Below are 24,660 nucleotides of genomic sequence, written 5' to 3' on the forward strand. Positions count from 1 at the left end.
GCAATCTAGGAATCAGAGCTATAGAGCCTTCCAAATTACCACAGTGCCTTAACCACAGAGATTGTCTCTTCATAATTGAACTAAGCAATTTGATATGAATACAATTTCTCTCTGTAGTGGTATTATCTTGTAAAAACCATTTTGGGATCTGCTGATGAATGTGTTATGGTTGTTCTCACTAGTTCTGGGAAATTTAATTTAGCCGTTGAAATGTTAACACAGTTGTCTCAGAAGAGAAGTTACTCTTTGATTGTTTTCTTTGTTGTTCAGCTTGTGGGAACCCCATATTATATGTCTCCAGAGCTTTGCCAAGGAGTAAAATACAATTTCAAGTCTGATATCTGGGCAGTAGGCTGTGTCATTTTTGAACTGCTTACGCTGAAGAGGACATTTGATGCTACAGTAAGTTGGTGTATTATCCCTCCATTGTTCTTGCAAATGGTAGAACTTGGTTGAAAGAATCAACCTCATTTATCCTTGAGCAGCTTTTTTCTTGAGCAGAAATCAACTTGTATGCAAAAATACCAATCTGTATTCAAGCCCTGGAACATAGTATGTATATATTCCTCCCCTTGAGATGGCTCCCTCATCTGTTTGCTCATTACTTTTGCTCATTGTTTTTGCTCATTGTTTCTGCATTGTTTTTGCTCGTTGTCTCTTTTTTTCTTTAGGAGGAGGTACCGGGAACTGAACCTGGTACCTCCCATGTGGGAGTCGGGCACTCAACTGCTTGAGCCACATCCACTCCCTGCTCATTTATGTTTTCACTCATTGTCTGCTTGTCTTCTTTAGGAGGCACTAGGAACTGAACCCAGGACCTCCCATGTGGGAGGTCGGTACTCAACTGCTTCAGCCACATCCACTCCCCCAGTAGTATATAATTAAAGGGCTGTGGACCAGACTTCCCTCTGACTTGAATTTCTCATTGAAATCATAATTAAGTAGTTTAAACACTGTACTTGAATGTGTTGATAGCGATTTTAAAACTGGCTCTAGTTTTATTTTGTTTTTGAGGTACTGGGGCTGGGGATTGAGCCTGGGCCCTCATATGTGGGAAGTCGGCACTAAACCACTGAGCCACCTTGGCTCTCCTGAGTTTGTTTGTTTCTTTGTTTTTAGGAGACACAGAAACTGAACCTGGGACCTCCCATATAGGAAGCAGGCAGCCCCTTGAGACACATCCACTCCCCTGTTTCATTTCTTATGCTTCAGCTACATCGTTTTTTAACTAGCTAGGGCAATTTATATAATACCCATTGAAGTGTTTTGATTTGTCTCTTATTAAAGATTGTCATTGTTTTTTGTACAACAAATCCCTCTAAGTCTTTTATCTTTTCTTTCAAATAAAGTAAAGCCTGGTAGAAGGCAGTGTCTCTCAATCCCTCATATCACCTGGGTATCTTGTTAAAATGCCCATTAGGTATAGGTAAATTTGGGTGGGGCCTGATAGTCTGCATTTCTAACAAGCCCCCAGGTGATGCTGATACTGCTACTCCATGGATCACACTTTGAGTAGCAAATGTAGATTCACGTCCAGTTGCCTCTGCAAACTAGATGCAAGAACTTAGGCAAATCACTTCATCTTTTTGATCATCTATTTAACTATCTGTAAAATGGAAATGATCTGCCCCCCTCACAAAGATTCTCTGATAAGGTGTATGAAAAATGCAAGTGTAAGATGATGCAAATTCATTGGGCTTTCATTAGACCTCTTTATTTTTCTAAATCCTCAAGTTTATTCTGTTGTATCTAGTTCTCCTGAGTAATATAGTGAAAGGAAAATATATTTGGAGTCAGATAGCCTTAGGTTGGAATCAGAGCTCCAATTTTTACTATCTGTGTGGTATTGGGCAAGGTACTTTACATCTCAGCCTCATTTTTCTCATGTACAAATTTGTAATAGTAATAACCTCCCTGCATGGTGTTTGCAAGAATTAAAAAAGATGTTTAACATGCCTGGTACATAGTGGTATCTCAATTAAGATGGTGGTGGTAGTATTGTAATTAAGTTGATGATGGTAGTATTGTATTATCACTGTCTTTGTTATTATTCACTGCCTTGAATGTTGTAGCAGCATATAGCCTGGAGAGCCATTATTAGAATAAATGAATTAGGAGGCATATTAGAAGGTAAACACAATACTTGAAGCCAAGAAACAAGACTAATCTTGCCTTCCCTTTTCTTGGGGTTCAGTTGAAGAGTCATTTCATAATATACTCTGAGCATTATTATTGCTGTTGATCACACAGTAATAATTTTAAGCTACACACATTGACCATTTGGCTTAATTCTGATAGCGGCAATGCGTCCCTAACCATTTATTGTTGATATATTCTAATAGTAGTAAAAGAAGTCAGACCTAATGCAAAACTATTGCCACTTCTTTAAAGAATGATCACGAGCATCTCAGAGCCCCTACAGGTAGATTATAACATCATCTTTATATAACCAGGAACAATGCAGTCATCATTTTCTCATAGAATCCACTCAACTTGTGTGTGAAGATTGTACAAGGAATCCGGGCCATGGAAGTTGATTCTAGCCAGTATTCTTTGGAGCTTATCCAAATGGTCCATGCATGTCTTGACCAGGTAGGTGTTACTTATATATTGATTTCAATTTAGTGTTCTCCCTTACAGCCTTAGTGTTTGGAGTATGGCATAACTGAACCTGCACAAAACCACATCCACTCCCCCAAGGTGGGATGTATTTTTGTACCAAGGAGAATAGTCATTGAGAATTCTTGATAGTTACACGCTTCAGCAAAAAAATTCTTATCTAATTCTGCTTTATAAATATTATTTTGTGAAATGTTTTTACCACCTCAGTTGTGCTCCAGTTTTTATGATGATTTATTTCTGTAAGTTAATTTTATAAAATTATGCACAGGGATAATTTAAGGTTCCTAATGTGCAGCATGTATATGATTCTAATATCTCACAGTTGCCTTGTTGTGTATCTCTAGGTCAGTATTCAAAAGTATGGTCCATGAACCACAAGTGTCAAAATCATTGGGGAGGCTGGGCTGGCAGTATACAAGTAAAAATTCAGATTCCTGGGCCCTATCCCAGACCAACTGGATCAGAATCTCTATGTCTCTGTGGATGAAGCCCAGAAATCTACATTTGAAACAGATGGCCCAGGTGATTCTTATGTGCTGAATATATTGAAGTTTGAGAGCCACTGCTCTAACTGATCAAGTGAGGAAGGTGGATTGGAACATCCTCGTTTATGCACTAGTATTGATGATAATGAGTTAATAGACATGGAATGTGACATAAGAAATAAAGGATAATATACAGTGGTCTTTAACTAACCTTCAGCCTTCTAAGGGGAAATAAAGTGCTTCTTTAGATCCCATAGTTCCATTCACCTTAAATGAAAACCATCCCCCTTTTTACTCCTTAGGATCCTGAGCAGAGACCCACTGCAGATGAACTCCTGGATCGTCCCCTTCTTAGGAAACGTAGGAGGTAAAATACAAAGAAATCACTCCATTGTCTTTCTGTAGATAGAGGCTGGAAGGTTGGATCAGAGTACCAGAAAAAGGGTGTTGATTCCTGACTTGGCCACGCCAGTGCTGTTTTTCATCAACATCTCTGCTTTAAACGCTTGCCTGTAGCTCCTGACTTTGACTTTCTTAACCTGTGTTGTGTATTAATGAGACCCAAGAGCTGTTCACACTCTTAAGTTTTAATCTAGAATTAAGGCATTAGACTGGAGTAGTCCAGAGAGAGGGCTCTGGACTCAGATATCCTTAGGTTTGTTTCTAAGTTCTGGCAATGTCTTCATCAAGTTATTTAACATCTCTATTCCTTAGTTTTTTTCTTTCTATAAAAGGAGATAACGTGAAAATTAGGGGAGGTTATACATGTATTTAGCCCAGGGTCTGGTACAAGGTTCTCAACAATTGTTGGATAGTAATGTGAATTTGAATTGGGCCTTTGTTTTTTAGTTCTTTTGTTTAGATAGTAGGTTGAGTGAAGGAGTCCTCTTCAGATACTTTTGCCCATTTCCCAGGGTCAGACTTGGTGGATTCCTGACAGGTTATTTCCTGAGATTTTTTCTGTGTCAGAGATCTCCAGAGGTAGGAAGCTAGTCCTTTATGCCTCACTTAGAGGAGGCTTCAGACCCTCACCTAAAAGAAGAGGTGTTCTTTATCCTTATTAAATTATCTAGTCTGTATTTCATCCTCTTATACTATTTTTGTCTTACTACCTTTCTTCCTCCCCTACCAATTCTTTTCTTTTACATCCTCCACATATTCAAACATTTACTCTGCTCTTTTTTAGGACTTACCTTTTGATATATTAAGTATATACCTAGTTCTTTATCTTTACCATTTGGTCAGTACCTTTATCCTATTATTTAATTTTTTTCTAGTTCTTCTCCAGTTGGTCTTTAGCCAGTATTTTAGTGCCTAGAATTATGTATAATACTCCAGGTACAATACCTTGACCTTCCATTTATGTTCTCTCTGTATTAGGCAGTATCACCTTCTGGAATTGAATAAGCACATTTAAAGTTTTTATCTGGTTTATTTCCTAAAAATATAATTTACTGTTTTAATCCCTTGTTGAAATATTCCCATTGATAATTTTTAATTGAAAATGATATTAAGATCTTATGGATTTACATGCAGTTATTTGAAAAATAAAGGGAAATCCTTTATACACTTTGCAGTTTCCCCTAATGGTAACCTTCTGCAAAACTATAGTATAATACCACAATCAGGATATTGATATTGGCAGAATCCACTAATCTTATTTAGGTTTCCCCAGTTGTACTTATACTCTTGGGTATGAACCTTTTAAAAAGAGATTGTCATACACATGCACACAGCCCTTTTTAAGTATTGCCTGGTTTTTTGTCTTTTATTTTCTTTTTAGGACTGGCAGGGGGATGTGCAAAGTGATGGAAACAAGAGAGATTTTATTTGATAAGACAGAATTTTAGAATGGCAATAAAAAGTAATCTTAATATTTAAGTACCCACTGTAGAGTTTAAAGTCTAATGGTGAATTTGGAGGATATGTTATGTATATAACTAAGTTACAAGGAGGAATGTGATAGTCCTGTAAAGGAAGTAAATACAAAGTATTATCAGTGTTTAAAGGAGGAATGCTTGCATCTGTTTGGAGGGATTAGGGACTTTCTGTAAGATATGAGATTTAGATGGGACTTGAAAAGCAGGTGGTACGAGAAAGAGTTTTTCAGACAGAAAATAGTATAAGCAAAAGCACAGACACAGAAATTTGCAGAAAATATTCAAAAAGCACAAAGTTCTATTTAGTTAGATCATTGTTTCTAGACCTGGGGCTCTCTATAGTAGCACCTCAGGAAACTTTCAAATAATACTATGCCTGGACTACCTCAGGAGCTTGGGTATAATTAACTTAGGCAGGATAAAAACCATGGATGTATGAAAGAGGGAAGGAAGACTACAAAGGTAGGGACAGAATCTTGAATGCCAGGCTAAGGAATTTGTGCTTAATTCAAAAGATAGTAAAGAGGAGCAGGTGTAGCTCAGTGGTTGAATGCGTGCTTTGCATGTATGAGATCCTTGGTTCAATCCCCAGTACCTCCTTAAAAAAAAGAAAAAAGAAAGATAGTCAAGAGCTATTGGAAGTTTATGAGAGGGCAGTTCATGTGATTAGAAACTACTAAAAGTTATTTAGCAATACTAATATCAGTGTTAAATCAGTACAGGACTGATTAAAATGGATTAGGACTCTAGTGAGACTGATTAGGAGGTGCTGTCACAGTGCAGATGGGAAATAAAGCTGCCTGGAACTAAAGTGATGAGATTGTAAAGGAAGAGATAAGTATAAAAGGCACTGTATGGGTAGAATCTGTAGACCTTGAATATGAAGAAAGGGAGAGAGATGAGCCAGAGCTGACTGAGGTTTTAAGCTCAGTTGGCTGGGAAAATGGGGTCCCCAGTTACAGAAACAGGAGTGTCAGAAAGAAAAGCTGGTTTGGGAAAAAGATAATGAGCTCAGGTTTAGAGATTGGGGAGTTTGGGGGGGCTAGATGGAAATATCCAACAGGTACTTAAAAATATATGTCATGGGTTTTTGAGGCTCTGTGTTCCAGCATAGAGCATTTCTTGGAGATAAAAACAAATGGCTCCTTTGTATTTAATGAACTGCCCACATACCTGATACCTGGCATACTTATTTGATTTTAATTGAGATACTTTCCTGAAAGTATTATAATGTTGTAGGAAGCATATGGTTTAAAAGAGGATTAAATCTGAAAGGTATTAAGAGACACCAGTACAATATAGAAACTTATTGTTTCGCTCATATATCTTTGCTTTTCTCTTGGTAGGGAGATGGAGGAAAGAGTCATACTACTTAATGCACCTACAAAGAGACCAAGGTAAAGCTCAAGAAACTCTTGAAAATTAATTTATCTGAAATTACCACCAGGGGGTCTTTCTTGGGTCTGTGCATTATTTGATCCCAGTAGCCTTTAGCATCCTTTCAGAAACCAATATCTGCTTAAACATCAGGTGGTCATTTCTGGGAAGAAGAAAAGTATAATTTTGTCCTCACGGTAAAGTAGACGTTATTACCGTAATGCATTTTGAAAGTGTTAGGGATCATACTGGAATCTGATCTAGAGGCAGGAATTGGAAAGCCTGCTATGATAGAGAGTTGAAGTAAGTTGTCAAGGAAGACTATACTTTCTCATACACAAAGTGAAAGTTTTTTCAGGGAACCAACTGGAAGCATTTTTCCTTGCTAGGATTTTTATGTTAAATGTGTCTTTGTTTTGGGGGTTGTTGGCAGGTCAAGCACTGTGACTGAAACGCCCATTGCTGTAGTAACATCACGAACCAGTGAAGTCTATGTTTGGGGAGGTGGAAAATCCACTCCCCAGAGACTGGATGTCATCAAGAGTGGTTGTAGCGCCCGGCAGGTGTGTGCAGGGAATACCCACTTTGCTGTGGTCACAGTGGAGAAGGAACTATACACCTGGGTGGTAAGTGAGAGCTAAGTACTTTGGACCAGGGTGATAAGCCTGATTGTTTACTGGGCCCAGGATGTTTTAAGCATTTTGTTAGCTGGACTCCTGTGAGCGTGGCAGCATGGCGTGATGGAAAGTAACCTTACGAGAGCAGGGGTTTGTCTGTTCACTGATGTATCCCCAGTGCTTGGTATATATTAGGTCCCCTGTAAATGTTTTTTGTATGAATTAAAGAAAAAAAAGGGAGAGATTGATTTTGAATTCAGCAGCCTGGACTTTCCTGTTTACAACTGGGTGATCTCAGACAAGTCATTTAACTACTCTGTTCTGTTACCATGAGAGCAACTAGTATATGAGAAATTGCTTTTAAGCAGATGAAGCACTATACCATGTCAGAAAAATTCTGAGACTTCCACCAATGACTGAGTGAAGACAGAAAGGTCTGTGTTGGGTAGAATTTTCCTTTAAAATTGATTGATTGATGTTTTTCTCATTGCAAATATATCATATTTATTGTAAAAAAAAAAAATGTGTAAAATACAGAAAAACACAGAGAATTAAAATCAATTATACCACATAGCCATAACTACTATAAACATGTTCCCAGTCTTTTTCTGTATGTGCATATGCATATTTTCTGTGACAAAAAATGAGAAGTGTTATATTGTGCATATTGTTCTCTGGTCTGTTTTTTCACTTCATATTAAGCCCTGTGTATTTTTGCCATTAAGTACTCTTTTTAATTAACATCTGTCAGGGGTCCCCAAGACACCTCCAGGTTCAGGGACTTCTTAGGAGGACTCACAGGACTCAATACATAGTCACATTCATGACTAGATTTATTGCAGGGAAAGGATATAAAGCAAAATTAACAAAGGGAAAAGGCCCATGGGGTGAAATTCAGTGGAATCCGAACTCAAGCTTCTAGGAATCTTCTCCCAGTGGAGTCACACAGGATGTGCTTAATTCCTCCAGCAGTGGGTTATGATGATATATGTGAAATGTTGTCTAACAGAGAAGCTCGTTAGAGACTCAGTGCTCACAGTTTTTACTGGGGGCTGGTTATGTAGGCACCCTCTGCTAGCAAGTACCAAAATTTCAAACTACCAGAAGGAAAACATTCAGCATAAGCCATAATATTTGTACACACCGTTTAGGTACAGTGTGCCACTCTTATCAGGGAATGGTGAGAACCTCTCACACTCTGTTTCCAGATACCAGCTGAGGACCAAGCAGACCTTTCTAAAGATGGCAGTCTCAGGCTGCTATGTTAACTCTTTCCTGATCAACATCTTTAATTTTCCTTTTAAAAGAGCTCTACTGATTCTCTAATCAGCCTTCTCTGTTCTCCACAACTTCTGTAAACCTAGTCATTTCACTACAAACTTCGGATCCTCCCCTCACCTCTTCCTTTACTCTTAAAACTAGTCTCTTTGCCTTCCTCACCTTAAAGTGGGCATCATTGAAATTAGTTCCCTCTGTGATGTTCCATTAGGTTTATATCCACATCCATCTTTTCTTCCTTTTTTACCTTTCTGGTACTAACCTTTCCTGTTCTCCAAGGCCTTCTTAGAGATCTCACTTCATCAGTTATACTTTCTCCCTCTGTATTCTGTCTTTATCTCATTCTGAATGCTAGCTTCTTCCCATTTGCATTTAAATCTGATAGATCCTCTCATTTCTTAAAAGAATACTTCCCTGACCCCATGCTCCTTTTGTTCCCCTCTAGATTCCATTCTGTCTCTCACCTTGAACAAAATTGCCTGTTTGCTATTTCCTTATTTCCCAGTCTCTCCTCATTCACCTACAATGCAGCTTCTATCCCTGCCACTTGATTGAAACTGGACTTGATGAAATAAGCTATAAAATACTAAAGTAAAACAGATACTTTTAAATCCTTACCTTGCTTGCCCTCTTGGCAGCATTTGACAGAGTTGATCACTCCGTCCTTGAGGCTTTGGCTTCCCTGACATCATGTTCTCTTTGCTTTCCTCCTGTCTCTTTGGCTGTGCCTTCTCAGGCTTATTTCAGGTTGCTTTTTCTTTACCTGACCTTGTCTTAGGTTTGGGGTTCTTTTTACTCTTCTTCCTGTCACTGAAGGAGCTCATTCTTTCCAGTAGATTCTGATACTTTCTCCATGAGTACAGGAATTTTGTTTTGTTTTATCTTGTTCAATACTTTATCCCCAGTGTGTTAACAGAGTAGACATTCAGTTATTTATTGAATGAAATAATGAGTGGATGAGTCTCTCTGTTGGAGAGTGATGGCCTGCTATTATTTCCTAAAAACCCACCCCTTAAAGACTAGCCCCTGCAGTTGGGCTACCAGAAATGGAGTGAAACATTTATATAAGGACTTGTGGTTGAGTCATTGAATGGAAAAAAATATTTATCTCTAAAAACTGTTGAAAAGTCATTTAGGGCTATTTTTGGTGCTATGTAGCAGCTTCTTTGATATAGCCAATAATTTATATATAACTGTTCCATGTTTCAAGGAAACTGTGACCAAAATTTGTAGAAGTTCTAATAAAGATTTCCAAAAGAGCATACTCAAATGAGTGTCTAAAAAGAATTTTTCACCATCACCCATAATTTAAATATATAGTTCACCCTAGACTTGAAGGAGAAACACAGAATTGGGGATGTATCAAAGTACTGACGGATATCAATCCTGGATATACTTTATACGTCTTCTTTTTCCTGTGGCAGGAATTTTATACTACCTACCATTAAAAGGTTTAATCCCCTTACACATTATTTTCTAATCCCTAAATTTCTAGTTGACTTTTTCCCTATTGATTTTCTTCCTAAGAAATTATCTTGAGATGAGTTTTTGGCATAAAAAGTTAAAGTAAATCATTACAAATTCTCTTTATTTCACAGAACATGCAAGGAGGTACTAAACTCCACGGTCAACTGGGCCATGGAGATAAAGCTTCCTATCGACAGCCAAAGCACGTGGAAAAGTTGCAAGGCAAAGCTATCCGGCAAGTGTCGTGTGGTGATGATTTCACTGTCTGTGTGACAGGTAAGCCATCATCAGAAAGCATGTAGGTACATTTAATGTGAAGCATTGTGCAGTTCTAGTTTGGATTTTACAACAAAACACAGCATTTAAAGAACCAAAAGACATTGAGCAAGTATACACATTAAAAACAACTTGCCCAATCTGTTATAATATTATGGGGTGATGAGCAAGGAGAAGGTAGGTTGATAACAGAGAAAAAGTGGGATCAGGAGAAATGTGTGAGGTATGTGCCAGTTGGGGAACTTATCAGAAAAAAAAACATCTATTCAGGCTGTATATAGCACTAAATCAGGAATCAAGAGTTGAAATGAAAAAAAAAAAAAAAAAGAGTTGAAATCAATTGGGGTGTTGTCCTTTATCATTTTATGATTCCTTGGTACTCTCTTTTTATATATAAAATAGATAAGGCCCCAATAAAATTTCAAGGGCTTTTAAACATGATACTACTACCACCTTTTATTAAAATTGTTACAGTACATGTGATCTCCTAATAGACTTGCTGTCTGTCCTTTGGACTTCTCTGCTGTCATCATCTCATGTGAGATCATCGACTGGGGTGGCCCTCATTCCAGGGCTGCCCAGCTTTCTGACTGGAGAAAGTCAGTCCTTTGATGGGTTCTGTTTTCCTTCCTTTCACAGATGAGGGTCAACTCTATACCTTTGGATCAGATTATTATGGCTGCATGGGGGTGGACAAGGTTGCTGGTCCTGAAGTGCTAGAACCCATGCAGCTTAACTTCTTTCTCAGCAACCCAGTGGAGCAGGTCTCCTGTGGAGATAATCATGTGGTAGTTTTGACACGAAACAAGGATGTCTATTCTTGGGGCTGTGGTGAATATGGTAGGTGTAGCCTTTTCTCTGTCCACATATGCCCAGTTGTATACAACCTGACTTCATTTCTGTATGCACCTAAACATATCATACAGCCTCTCTTTGAGAAGTGTTAATTCAGTAAAAAGACTCTTATAAAATGTTTTCATTGGGAAGGAGGCACTTATTAAAATGATCTCTTTTATGTGTGTCTCAGGACGACTGGGTTTGGATTCAGAAGAGGATTATTACATGCCACAAAAGGTAAAATCAAAAGCACCTTCTTCCTAAAACCTATCTAGGTCACACAGACTCCATTAATATGTCCTCTTTCCCTGACTGCTCATATCAAGGTATTTCTTTCTGATGTATTTACTGTCTGGGAGACTGGCTATTCTGGGATTCCTGACTTAGCAGTCTATGGTCTTGTCATTTGACTCAGTCATAGAAAGCTGAGAAAGGATATAGCCACTGTGGACACTGAAATCACATTTTACTCAGGGATGAGAGTTAAAGCCAGCACACAGGGGAGTGCATGTGGCTCAAGCAGTTGAGTGCCTCCTTCCCACATGGAGGTCATGGGTTCAGTTCCCAGTGCCTCCTAAAAAACAAACAAACAAAAAAAGCAAAATAAATGAAAAGACCAACTCAGGAGAGCTAATGTGGCTCAGTTGTTGAGCGCCTGCTTCCCACTTAAATAGGTCCTAGGTTCAATCCCTGGCCCCAGTACCTCAAAATAAATAAAAAAATAAAAATAAAGCCAGCACATACAGTGAAAAACTCGCATATATCTAAATATACCCTGGAAGTTTCCTTGAGAAGATACTGGAAAGCATATCTCTTAATCCAGCAACAATTATTTTCCCTCCTGTTTCTTCATTTGAACACCAGATGAAGTAGTTGTTTGTGTTTAGGGGTCATATATAAAACATAATACCCAGTTACCCCCATACTATAAGAGCTGGCACTGTGAGAGGCTCATAGCAGCTGGAACCAGCTAAGGGAAGAGCACCATCAAGTGACCTGTCTTATACCTGTTCAAGCACAGGTTCACTGACTAGTAGGTGGAGGGTCATTGTCTATACAATTACTGTGAACCATTTTTATTTAAATTTTAAAATTTATATATTTATGAGGACCGTTCTCAGTGGGATTCAAGGCTGTTTCTTTTCTCCAAAAAGGCTGTGTTAGAACCACTGGGGTTTGAGGTTTCACATTTTACACACATCCATCTTTGCCCCATTTATCTCCTCCCAATATTCTCAAGCCCTACCTAGTTAGCTGTGGAGGAAAGTGAATGTTTGGAAGTCCTGGCTACCATCTCAGTTATAAAATAAGTGGAGTGGGACCCCACAGGGCTACAGAACTATTTCTACAACTGTCAGGGAGCCTTTTGCCTCAGAGGATGAAATCAAAGAATCGAAGCTTTTTTCCCAACTTTTTCTGAGAAGTCTCCCAAAATAGACTGTTGCTAAAACAAGTGTTGACAGGGGTATCTGTTTAATTGACCTGTAACTACCTTGTTTGATTTTATATTTTAAAGCTTGAGCTTCTTGTTGAAAACAGTAGCCTCTAAGCTTCTGGGCAGATCAGAAGAGAATAGAGCAACCCTTATTTCCCTATAATCTTTCTGAATGCAGCGTGTCACTTTTGAAAGAGTCTGAGGGTTTTTTGATTTGTTTGTTTTGTTTTCTTAATACAAGTTATGTATTGGGGGATTTATTTTCTTCTGATTTTTTTTTTCTTCCAGGTGGATGTTCCCAAGGCCTTGATTATTGTCTCAGTTCAGTGTGGCTGTGATGGGACATTTCTGCTGACCCAGTCAGGCAAAGTGCTGGCCTGTGGACTCAATGAGTTCAACAAACTGGGCCTAAACCAGTGCATGTCTGGGATTATCAACCATGAAGTGAGTTTCCTCTTTGGTATCCTAACCACGTTGCCAGAACTTCTCTAGGTTGGAAATTCTTTTGGAATGTTATTGGTTAGTGATCATGGAATTTTAATTAAGAATAAAGTGATAAGATCGCAGATTATTACATCCAGCAAAAGAACCAGCCTCAAAATAGTACGTACTGTGTGATCCCATTTATATGGCGTTTCAGAATAGGCAAAATTAATCTGTGATGGCAAAAGTCAAAATAGTCGTTTCTTCTTAGAGGAGTGGTATGGGTATTAACTGAGAAGGGGTGGGAGGGATGAGAGTGGTCCATAGCTTGATCTGTGTAATGGTTTTATAAGAATATACATATAGAAAATTTTATCAAGCTATACAATATTTTACAGTGTGTTAGTTACACCTCAGTAAGTGAATTGATTACAAAGAATAAAGGGATAGAATTCAGGTTATACCTTATCATTGAAATAGGTATAAGAAAATTAACATTATGTAAAGGAACATATTTCTATGCATCTTCTCCCCAGAGAGTTTTTTAGATTTATTGCTCCCAAAGCACTGGTCCTGTGCAGACTTATTATATGAAATGACTAGGTTCTTTTTTCCAGGATATCATGAAATATACCACTGATATTAAGTCTTACTCTTCTCTTTGTGTTAGTATGATGAGTTTTTGTCATTTTCTGAAGAATCAAAATTAAGAGACAAAAATTTCCTGTGCCGTGGAAAAGATAAATTAATTTTTAAGCAATCCCTTAAGGCACTGATTCTCATTTGGGGGAGTACCAATTCAGAGCAGAGGCTGGGGAGGCATGTAGTTTAAAAGGGAATATACATAATATCATTACTTAATTTATATTTTATTATAACATAGGATTTGTTGTGATACTTTGTATTTTAAAACTTACATAAGAGGATGTTTTTTTTTGGTGTTTTTTTTTTTTATGTTTATCCAAAGGGAATACGGGTGTTAATTTGAGAAACACTGCCCTATAGATGAAATTTGATCATATTAAACTGGTTGCTTTATATGCTGGAGAAAGTCCTCAGGATTTTAATTTTTTGTCCTGTCCTTGTTAGGTATGCAGAGTGAATAACCAAGACAAATGCCAGTAATTCTATTCTTAAATAAATACATTCTGGGATGGAAAGTTCATGTTTTATATACCCTGATTCCGAATCTAAAACTTTTGTTGTCAGAAAACAACATACACCACTTAAAGTGTCCGATTACATATTGAACTTATTTCTTCTTGTGTTTTGTTGGAGATAGAAAGCTACCTGGTACCTCTTCTTACAGTATGTTGTATTCGAAAGGCCTTTTGGTCACCATGGCTCTTGCCCATTCTTAGTCTGATTATTCCATTTTATATATCATGAGCCTCAGCTTTGTGTTTTACCTTGTTTCAGGCATACCACGAAGTCCCCTACACAACCTCCTTTACCTTGGCTAAACAGTTGTCATTTTATAAGATCCGAACTGTTGCCCCAGGCAAAACTCACACAGCTGCTATTGATGGTGAGTTGATTTATAACTATACACACTACAAACATGTCTAGTAACTCAGTCTCTTTATTTTATCAAGTATTGTCTCTCCTTAACAGTAAATACATCCTTTCCCCTTAGTATTATCTCATTAACAAATTAGGTATTCAACGATGTTTTTGCTGATAATCTTTATAAATGCTTGATAATCCCTTACTGAGATGCCATACCTATAATCTAGAAACCTGTTGCCTGTAACACCTTCTGTAAGTTACAAAGTACCCATTTCCCACATCAAAATGAAATATTGGAGAGAAAATGCTGTATTAAGTCATCTATTGGGTCTAATAAAATAGATGCACTAAATGTACTACCTGCCCTAGATCGGGATTATGTGTATAGCTTTATATTAGTGTTCTTCTAACGCCAAGAAGCTAGTCTTTGGAACTCTTCATTCGATAAGTTTCACTCTGTTCCTTGACCCATTTGTGCCTGGTTATTTATTTTTGCTTCTCTTTCAGAGCGAGGGCGCCTGCTGACCTTTGGCTGCAACAAGTGTGGGCAGCTGGGTGTTGGGAATTATAAGAAGCGTTTAGGAATCAATCTGCTGGGGGGACCCCTAGGTGGGAAGCAAGTGATCAGAGTCTCCTGCGGTGATGAGTTTACCATTGCTGCCACTGATGGTGAGTCTGTACATATCATTTCAAGCTTTCCGACAGATGGCTCTGCTTTAATTCTTGGTTGGGAATGAGGTGGACTGGTTATTTGTATCACTGGATCATACATTTATTTTTTTATTTGTATTAAATTGATGGCAATTGTTATACATATGGAGCTTCATTAGCTTTTCATGTGACCAAATGATGATACTTTTTAAAAAGGATGGCAAGTTAATACTTTTGAGCCCCTACTCTTTTTTTTCATTTTAACTTTAATTTTTTTGGTAAAATTTTTCAAAAATCATTAAATGCTTCTTTAAACACCCTTACCTAGCACAGAGTTGTTTTCAATAAATATTGAGTAAGTGTCTGGAAAGAACAGAATCTGACCTTGATCCTTGGCTGGAGTCAGGTGCTCTGCAGTGATGTCCTTAGGGACTGCAGAGGCTTGAAAGGCTATTTGACCTCTATTTCATGTGTTTCTCAGATTTCTGAGTTGGTGTAATTGATTTTTCTTCTTTCTTTTCTCCCACAGCTTTCTCTTCTCTGCACCATCTTTTTTGCTTCTATCACTTCTCTTCTTTACTGCCATTTTTGCTATCCATAATTCCTCTCCCCCTTTATTCTCGTCCCTTGTCTGTTATCTCTCTTTCTGTATCTTCTGAACTTTTTCTTTTTCTAGCCACCTATTACTTGTGACTGGTGAGCAGCAAGACACATTTCATCTTCTTTTGACTTTTTTTGCTGCCCCTCATGCTCTGAGACGTCTTTTTCTTCCTGTCTATATGCCTGTTGTGTACACATGAAGGGTGCCAGGACAGTGTCAGCTAAGTGATCTGTTACCATATTTAATTAAGTGAACCAGCTTTCAGAGTGGCCCATTACCCCTCGCTATTAGCCCAAAACAGGAAACTTGAAGGAGCAAACCGTTTAGGTCAGACTTAGATAATAGTCTAAGGACAGCATTAGGATACCACTGAGGATTAAATTTAGTGCCCAAGGCTTCAGTAGTACTTTTTGACAGAACCTGAGAGAGGTATGTTTCTTGAACAAAATCTAGGTCCTTCATGAGTTCAACTTCAGATTTGGGAGTTTACAGTTGGATTCTGTAAATGGGCATATACCTTCTGAAGAATGTTCCTTCACTCCCCTGAAGGGTACTTTATAGCCTCATTCATGCAGCAATCATAAACTGAGTTCCTCCTATGCTCTAGGTCTTCTTTAAGCCTCTGGGAATATAGAAATAAGTCTCAGAAAGCTCCTGTTCTCAAGAAACTTAAAATCTGGGAAACGGACTTTGGCCCAGTGGTTAGGGCGTCCGTCTACCATATGGGAGGTCCGCGGTTCAAACCCCGGGCCTCCTTGACCCGTGTGGAGCTGGCCATGCGCAGCGCTGATGCGCGCAAGGAGTGCCATGCCACGCAAGGTGTCCCCCGCGTAGGGGAGCCCCACGCGCAAGGAGTGCGCCCGTGAGGAGAGCCGCCCAGCGTGAAAAGAAAGAGCAGCCTGCCCAGGAATGGCGCCGCCCACACTTCCCGTGCCGCTGACGACAACAGAAGCGGACAAAGAAACAAGACGCAGCAAAATAGACACCAAGAACAGACAACCAGGGGAGGGGGAGGATATTAAATAAATAAATAAATCTTTTAAAAAAAAAAAAAAAAAGAAACTTACAATCTAATAGGGTAGGGAGACATAATATATAAATAATTAGTATAGACAGGTATGCCAAGTGCCACAATAGCAATATCCTAGTCATCTAAACTTTAGAGTCCCCAGGGCACAATCCTCCTATTTCTCCACTTTCTACCTTCACTCATTACCTTAAGTCCCCTCCATATACTGATAGCTCCCCTGACCTCCAGAATTATTTATTCAATAGCTCCTCAATTTGTGTGTCTAAAGGTAGGGTGACTATATAACCCATTTTTCCCAGGTTGATCCTGATTCATGCTTGTTGTCCTGGCCTAAGCATTAATAGCATTAATTTTCATTAAAAAATGTGCTGATCTAGGCAAGAAGTTATGGGTATCTTAAACAAGCTTAATATATGATTTTCTACCCAGATCTGTACCTCATGCATCTCCATACACGTTCTTTACACACCTCCATTGTGCACCTATATCCCATCCATTGGCAAATCCTGTTGCTCTTTCAGAATATATCTAACCATTTCTTACCATCTTCACCACTAAAACTTGTCCAGATCTCTCTATCTCTCATTGGGTTATTGCATTCTCTTCAACTGGTCTCTCTGCTTCTACCTTTGTTCCCCTGCAAAAGTTGGGTGGTAGCCTGAGGGATCGTTTTTAAAAATCTGTGCTTAAAACTTCTAATGTTTTCTTACCTCAGTCTTTAACAATCAAAGTCATTACAATGGCTTACAAGGCCTTATATGACAAAGACCCCAGCTACCGCCTAAGCTCTTCTACTGCTGTTCCCTCCCTTCTCTGCTGCAGGTGTAGGGGCCTCCTTGTTCATGCTATTCATGTTATCTACTGTATTAGTCAGCCAAATCTATTGGTTTTTATAAACTGTATTTATTTGGGATAGAAGCTTATAGTCACAAGTCCATAAAGCGTAGTTACTTCCCTCACCGAAGTCTGTTGCCATGTGTTGGAACAAGATGGCTGCCAGCCTCTGCAAGGGTTCAGCCTCCTCTCCTTCCTCTTCCTCCTAAGGCTCCATGGTCCCAGCTCCTTCAGGCTTTGTCTCTCTCCCTGGGGCCCGATTCTTTCTGGGATCGGCTGCTCTTTTCTTCTCCACAAGGTCAGCTGTAGACTGTCATTCTCTTTCTTTTCCCAGGACCTCTGCCTTGTCTATGGAGCCATCTCTCTTCCTCTGTGTTCTTCTGTGTGTTTACTTCCCAGAGCTCCAGAATCAAAAACTCTCTCCTCTGCCATGTAGTTTTCTCTTTGAGTCCCCACCCCTACTAATGTGGCCCAATCAACACCTTAATCATTATTTCATCAAGTAAAAGTGAAACCTCTGAATTTAGGATAATCTCTTACACCCAGAGGAACAGACCAGTTTACAAACAGCATTCAATATCTAATTTTGGAATTTATAAATATAATACCAAACTGCTATACCTACACAGGGCCTTTGTACTTGCTTGTTCCCTCTGCCTGAAAAGCTTTTCCCCAAGAATCCACATGGCTTTTTCCCTCACTTCAATCAGGTCTCAGCTCAAGAATCAAAAAGTACTTCTCTGACTATCTAAAATAATGACACCCCACCCCACTCTCTTATTCTTATTTCCATTTATCTTTCTTCATCATTTCTTCATAGCATTTCTTGCTCTCTGAAATATTAGATATTTATTTACTTATGTATTATTAGTCTTCTCCATTAGTAATGGAGAAGGGTGGGGATTTTGTTTTGTTAACTGCTCTATCCCTAGCTTCTTGAACAGTGCCTATCATGAAGTAGATGCCCAATAAATATTTGTTGAATGAATGACCACTAAAAGATTGTTGAATGAGGAAGCAAATGAATGAATGAATGGCAGTACAGAGGAGAAGTGTTCATTTCTACCTAAATAGCATCAGGAAAAGGTTAGGCTTTTCATAGGGGAATAAATAGCTTTCCCTTTTTCACAACATAGTAGGAAGTTTTTCTAGCTCTAGGGCGTAAAGATCAAGAGTGGGGAAATCAGTGTCCTATAAAACTATCTGCTGTTTAATTTTCTTTTTTCTAGATAATCACATTTTTGCCTGGGGCAATGGTGGTAATGGCCGCCTGGCAATGACCCCCACTGAGAGACCGCATGGCTCTGATATCTGTACCTCATGGCCTCGGCCTATTTTTGGATCTCTGCATTACGTCCCAGACCTGTCTTGCCGTGGCTGGCACACCATTCTCATTGTTGGTAAGTATTTCATATGTGTGGGGTTGAGGTGGCTTTGACAGGGAATAGAATACCTAAGGTACTGATGGTCACATTCTTAAAAAACTGAAGTATCCTAAAAAAAGAGACTACTTTTCATAAGTCTTGTAATGGTCAGAGATGCCCATTCTTAGTGGTAGGAACAGAGTACTGTCATTTCCTCAGCTTTGTCATCTGCCACCTCTTGACCATTCTCCAACATAGTTCTGGGCACTACCTTTCTCTGCAGGGCATTTGTTACCTACATTTGTTCATTAATAAATTTGTTACCTGCATTGATGCTTTTGAGAGAAACACTCAGTACATGTTTAAAAAGAAATTTTAAATCATAAATCCTTTCTGAATAAAGATTATTTTGTTATGAACTAAATTATAAAGACTTGTGTAATGTAAGGGTTTACAAGTCCATTCTTTTAGATCAGTGGTTCTCAACCTTGGCTACACATTAGAATCCCTAGGGAGCTTTTAAAACTCCCACTGCTCAGACCCTGCTCCTGACCAATTAAATCATAATCTCTGGGGTGGGACCTAGGCATTGTTACTTTTATAAAGCTTCCCAGGTGATTCCAATGAGCAGCCAAAGTGGAGAATTGCTGCTTTAGATAGTGAATATAGTTAGAGTACCTAGTGGTGTTTAGCTAATTATATTGATTATTAATCTCTAAAAAAATAAGTATATTTGGAGTCAAGGACAGCAGTTTTCTCCTAAATTATCTTCCTCTCCTAGTCTTCTCACTTTTCTTGCCTTTATTTGTATACAGTGCTTACCTACTAAATATTTTTCCTCTCAGAGAAAGTGTTGAATTCCAAGACCATCCGTTCCAATAGCAGTGGCTTGTCCATTGGAACTGGTGAGTAGTGATGTCTCAGGTACTAGTGGTTTTCTGAAGTATGAATCTTTGATTTGGATCCCAGGCCGTCTCCAAAACTCAAAGGGAAATAGGGAACTGCATTGAGAAATAAGCTAACAGTGATGAAGTGAGAGGATCATATTTCGGTGGTTTCACAGTATTAGGACTTTAATATTGTGGTCAAAGAGAAGGGTGCATCTTTGTCTCCATGTAAGTGGGAATAATTAAGTGACTTGCTCAACATTGTAATGTGAGTTATGTATTGTCCCTTTCCTTACTATCCTAGGGACTATGTATGGGTTCTCTCTTCCATAGTATTTCCAGAAGTATTCTAGTCTACAAAGATTGTTCTTCAGAACAGGCCTTTGAATTAAAACTTGGCTAAACTTTAAACGTGGTTAGGAAAGTCAGCTGTAAACTCTGGTAATTTTCCATTGACTGCTTGCTTCATGGTTCTCTATTGTTTGGGACCACGCAAGGAGATTGAATCTGTGTTCCTTTGTGGTTTTCTACCAGCTAGAGTCCCTATATGCCTTTGATGGATTCTGATATTTTGTAGAATCAAAATGGATAAAGAACCATAATAGAAACAGATTAATCCCCCCAAAAGGAACAGTTTAAAGTCTGATTTATAGTTGTGGAACTTCAATTTACATATTTATATACATATTTAGACCTCTTATAGGATTGTTTAAATAATCCATTGCTCAGCATCTCTATTTAAGCATATTAATATCTGCCACATATGATAAAATATCTTTTTGCTAAGTACAGTTCTCTCACAACTTTGTTTTGCTCAAACATTATTTAAAGGAAAAACATAGATTAAAGGCAAGTGTCCATTTGTAGGAAAATGCCTGTAAGGATAGTGATTTTGTCTTTTTTATTCACTAGTTTTATCTGCAATTTTTACAATGCTTGACACATGAATACTTAATAAATAAATATTTATTATTTATTGATTGAATGTGTTATAATCACCCAATGGAATATTATACAAGTATGAAAGTGAACAACATCCTCAAATAGTTCCAGAATGTGAAATGTAAAAAGCAAGTTGCAGCAGACTACCTACCTTTTTATAAAGTTCAAAATAAGCAAAATAAATAATTTATTTTTAAGGATATATAGTTTTGGCTTTTCTTTTAAGTTGTTTTTTTTTAAAGAAGAAATGATAAGTGTAAAATTAATCAGAATAGTTACATCTGGGTGGGAGGCCAGTGAGGCAAGGAATTCACAAAACAGATACAGCAATATAAATAATGTTCTGATTCAGCACTCTCCAGTAGATCTTTCTGCAATAAGGAAAATGTTCTATATCCTTGCTGCCCAGTATAGTAGCCACTAGCCACATATGGCTATTGAGTACTTGAAAAATGGTAGTGTAACTGAATTTTCTACTAAAATTTAAATTGCCTCGTGGCTGATGGCTACCCTGTTGGATTGCACAATTCCTGTTCCTTATGTGGTAGATTCACATATGTTTATTTTATTGTTAGTCAAAACTTTCATATGTATCTAATATACTCACATGTATATCTCAAATGTAACATAGTTTAAAGTCCATTTAAAACAAAGATGCAAGCTTCAGAGCTTATTTTGACATCTACAGTGCTACTGCTTCAGTAGGATCACAATATGGCATATATCGGTCCTCCGTCCAGCAGAGCAGGTGATTATAAAGAATCCTTTATAGTTGACCTTAGATTATATCATGCAATTTTTTGACAAATTTACTTTCTTAATTATATTCCCCTTTGACTCATTTAAAATTCAGTTTCATTTCCTGACCACATATCAGCTAGTCTTCATCAAGGTAACTTGGGAAATGCTGTGCAATTTGTAAAGGAACCAGTCATATTTTTCAAATAATATAGTCATCAAAGCATTTAATCCTCATGTGAATGTCGTTTATTTGGCAACTTTGAGGTGTTTGTCTCAAGTGCTAAGAGTTTTTTATGTAAGGTGAATGTCTGTAGAAGGTGCTGGAGTCAGAATGTGTCTGTTAAAGAAGCAGAGTAAGCATGGCTGCTAGTTTCAGTGAACCTTGGTTGGGGTGATTGTTCAGTGATGCTTTACAACATAGAGAATCTACTGTGGATATAGTGATAAGCAAGTTTAAGATACTGATATACAAATATCTTATGTGAAAACTAAAAATTGGGAAGGTGATGTGGCTAAAGCAATTGGGCGCCTACCTCCACATGGGAGAGTCTGGGTTTTATTCCCTTTGCCTCCTGAAGAAGATGAGCAAGACAGTGAACTGATGAGGTAGGCTGGCATGGCAAGCTGATGCAACAACCTGACACAATGAGGAGACAAAAAAGGAAACATGAGAGACACAACAAGCTGGGAGCAGAGGTGGCTCAAGTGATTGGGTGCCTTACTCCCACATGGGAGGTCCTGGGTTCGGTTTCCAGTGCCTCCTAAAAAAAAGAAGAGAAACAGACACAGCAGAGACAGCAAGCGCAAACAATTAGGGGGGCAAGAAATAAATTTTTTATAAAAATAAAATTTTTTAAAAAACTAAAACTTTAGTCCCAATATTTCACTTGCACTATTGCCATTCCACTACATGCAATTCTTGGGAACCTTTCCAGGGGCTAGAGGAGCTATAGGATGGTAAATCTTTCTTGCCATATAACAATGCTTTCTATGCTATGTATCTGACAGTGGTTCAGAGCTCTAGCCCAGGTGGTGGGGAAGAGGAGGAGAGTCAGCAGGAATCTGAAACTCCTGATCCAAGTGGAGGCTTCCGAGGAACAATGGAAGCAGACCGAGGAATGGAAGGTTTAATCAGTCCCACCGAGGCCATGGGGATCAGTAGTGGGGCCAGCAGCTCCTGTCCTGGATGGCTTCGAAAGGTAATTGCTTTGGTAGAAGTACCTTAGATAAATTATCAGACCTTTGCAGGGGCTAGAAAGGAACTGTCAGGATTTCTCAGTTTCCCATGTACTATTAAACTGTCTCTTAGCAGGTATCTGGATTTCTGATTTCTACCTGAGAGTATCACCTCCAATCCTTTTCCTTCCAAGACAAGAAAATAACAAAATGTTCTCGTACTAGTATTACTTAAGTGAATGTGAAGTAATACAACCTTCCTTGAAGGCAGTTTTTCTAGTGCATGTGTGCAAATATTAAGCTTAGAGATTTTGTCCTGTGGTTACTAGAGTGGAATATTGGGGCAATTGGAATGCCTTTAACACTAGGGAAATGTTTATGAATGTTGAGAGGCAGATAGTATAAATGGTAGATATTTTTATTTAAATAAAATATTGCTTACAGCAATATTTTCTGCTATGCAGAAAAGGATGGAATATATTTGAAGTATGATCCCATTCTTTTAGAAACTATGTAATGCATAGAAGAATGTCTACAAGACTATATATTGACAATTTTAACAGTAGTTATTTCCGAGTGATGGACATTATCTTCCTTTGCCTATCTATATTCTCTTATTTTTTATAATGAGCATTTAGTTTGCAAAATTTTAAATTTTTTTGCTAAAGAAAATAAAAAGATCTACAGATTTAAAGTTCTCTTTACAATAAGACTAAACTTGTTAGTTATTTGAGGAGTATAAAAGGAGGAAGCAGCAGAGGACTGTATCTAAAGCTTCAGCTTCAGCCTTTAGCAGCCTAGCCATCTGCCTCACTGCTACCACCTTATCATTTCCCAACTTGATGAATATCCTATGTAGATAAGTGTGTTGAGGAAACACATCAGATACTCCAGATTGTGTTCTTGGATTTGAGTTTGAATTTGCATCAGTTACTCCTCTGAGGAAGGGATAGCTAGTTATCGACAGGTAATGAGGTTAAGTTGTTAACCAGAGTGGTCCTGTTCCACTAGAGGGTGCTGATGGGATGACAGAATGACAGCTTTAGCAAGAGAGCAAAGGGAATGAGGGAAGAAGTAAATTGCTGCAATCAGAACTGATGAGATTCTTTCTTGTCTACGTAGGAGCTGGAAAATGCAGAATACATCCCCATGCCTGACAGCCCCTCTCCCCTGAGTGCAGTGTTTTCAGAATCTGAAAAAGATACTCTGCCTTATGAAGAGCTACAAGGTCTCAAAGTGGCCTCTGAGGCTCCTTTGGAACACAAGCCCCCAGTAGGAGCCTGGGTAACTGAGTTTTTTGCCTTTGAATCAACTAGGTAAATGGTGGGTGCATGCTCTGCCCAAGTCTTCTGGCTTCACTGTCTACTCCTGTGTCTTCACTGGTTTTCTAGCTACCCTGTCTTGACTTATTATACTGTCTATTCCCTAGTGTTTAAAGCCTCTACTTAAGGTTTCTTTGCAAACATATTTACCCTTTCACATTTCTGACAGACTAACACCTTTCTACACCAGACGATTGTCTTTGTTTTCTCTGCCTCAAAAGTACCAAAATAGAAATTCCAAAATTCAAATTCAATTCAGTAAACATGACACTGCTAGGGTGGGTTGGAGACTCTAAATGTAAGTTAGGAATAATGCTTGTTGTAGTCTAGAGACAGAGCAACCAAGTATGCCTAACCTTGATAGAGATAAAATTGTGATAAATAATTTAATAAAATTATAAAATAGTTAATCAAACTTTTTAAATAATGGGCTGCATAGTAATTGTGTAGACTTTGTGGCTCATACAGTCTCATTGGCAACCTCTCAAATCTGCCACTATAGCACAAAAGCAGTTACGTAATGTGTAATGAGTAAATGTGCCAGTTTCAATAAAACTTGATTTACAGAAACAGACAGTAGGTTCGATTTGCCATGGACTATGGTTTACTAACCCCTGCAGAATACAGTAGGAAAAGGGGAAAAAAAGACCCAGGCAGGGATAATTGAAAAGCTTCCCTTAAGAGGTAATAAAACCTTCGAAATTTCCAGGTGAATGTTTTAATTCCTCTGTCAGCCTTCTTGAGTTGTTTTGGCTGTCCTGTTTCACTGAACACCTCTCAAATCTCTTCTAAAGTGTGATGTACTCCATTTCATGAATGGAGTTGATCTTTTGGATCACAGTGTCCTCACTGATCAGAAGGACTTGTTCCAAACCAAATCATGCTTTTCTTCACTTCAGCATTTTA

At 38.3% G+C, this 24,660-nt stretch overlaps 1 protein-coding gene across 3 annotated transcripts in view; it reads left to right on the top strand.

Moving 5' to 3' along the window:
• The window catches only part of NEK9 (NIMA related kinase 9), a 42,126-nt gene that overhangs the window by 10,320 nt on the left and 7,146 nt on the right, over positions 1-24,660 (top strand). For all 3 annotated transcript variants that reach the window (XR_002796224.3, XR_011648301.1, XM_004455177.5), the window contains exons 6-20: positions 271-402; positions 2,482-2,592; positions 3,410-3,474; positions 6,334-6,384; positions 6,798-6,990; positions 9,858-10,002; positions 10,642-10,842; positions 11,030-11,076; positions 12,563-12,718; positions 14,117-14,225; positions 14,714-14,875; positions 18,552-18,722; positions 19,532-19,591; positions 22,265-22,455; positions 23,555-23,716. Coding sequence is in view for 1 of the 3 variants with exons in the window: in XM_004455177.5 (XP_004455234.1) it covers positions 271-402; positions 2,482-2,592; positions 3,410-3,474; positions 6,334-6,384; positions 6,798-6,990; positions 9,858-10,002; positions 10,642-10,842; positions 11,030-11,076; positions 12,563-12,718; positions 14,117-14,225; positions 14,714-14,875; positions 18,552-18,722; positions 19,532-19,591; positions 22,265-22,455; positions 23,555-23,716 (1,956 nt within the window). In the remaining 2 variants the exon portion in view is untranslated. The remainder of the gene's footprint in view (positions 1-270; positions 403-2,481; positions 2,593-3,409; positions 3,475-6,333; positions 6,385-6,797; positions 6,991-9,857; positions 10,003-10,641; positions 10,843-11,029; positions 11,077-12,562; positions 12,719-14,116; positions 14,226-14,713; positions 14,876-18,551; positions 18,723-19,531; positions 19,592-22,264; positions 22,456-23,554; positions 23,717-24,660) is intronic.

The sequence above is a fragment of the Dasypus novemcinctus genome, chromosome 3 (genome assembly GCF_030445035.2).
Source record: "Dasypus novemcinctus isolate mDasNov1 chromosome 3, mDasNov1.1.hap2, whole genome shotgun sequence".
Lineage (NCBI taxonomy): Eukaryota > Metazoa > Chordata > Mammalia > Cingulata > Dasypodidae > Dasypus > Dasypus novemcinctus.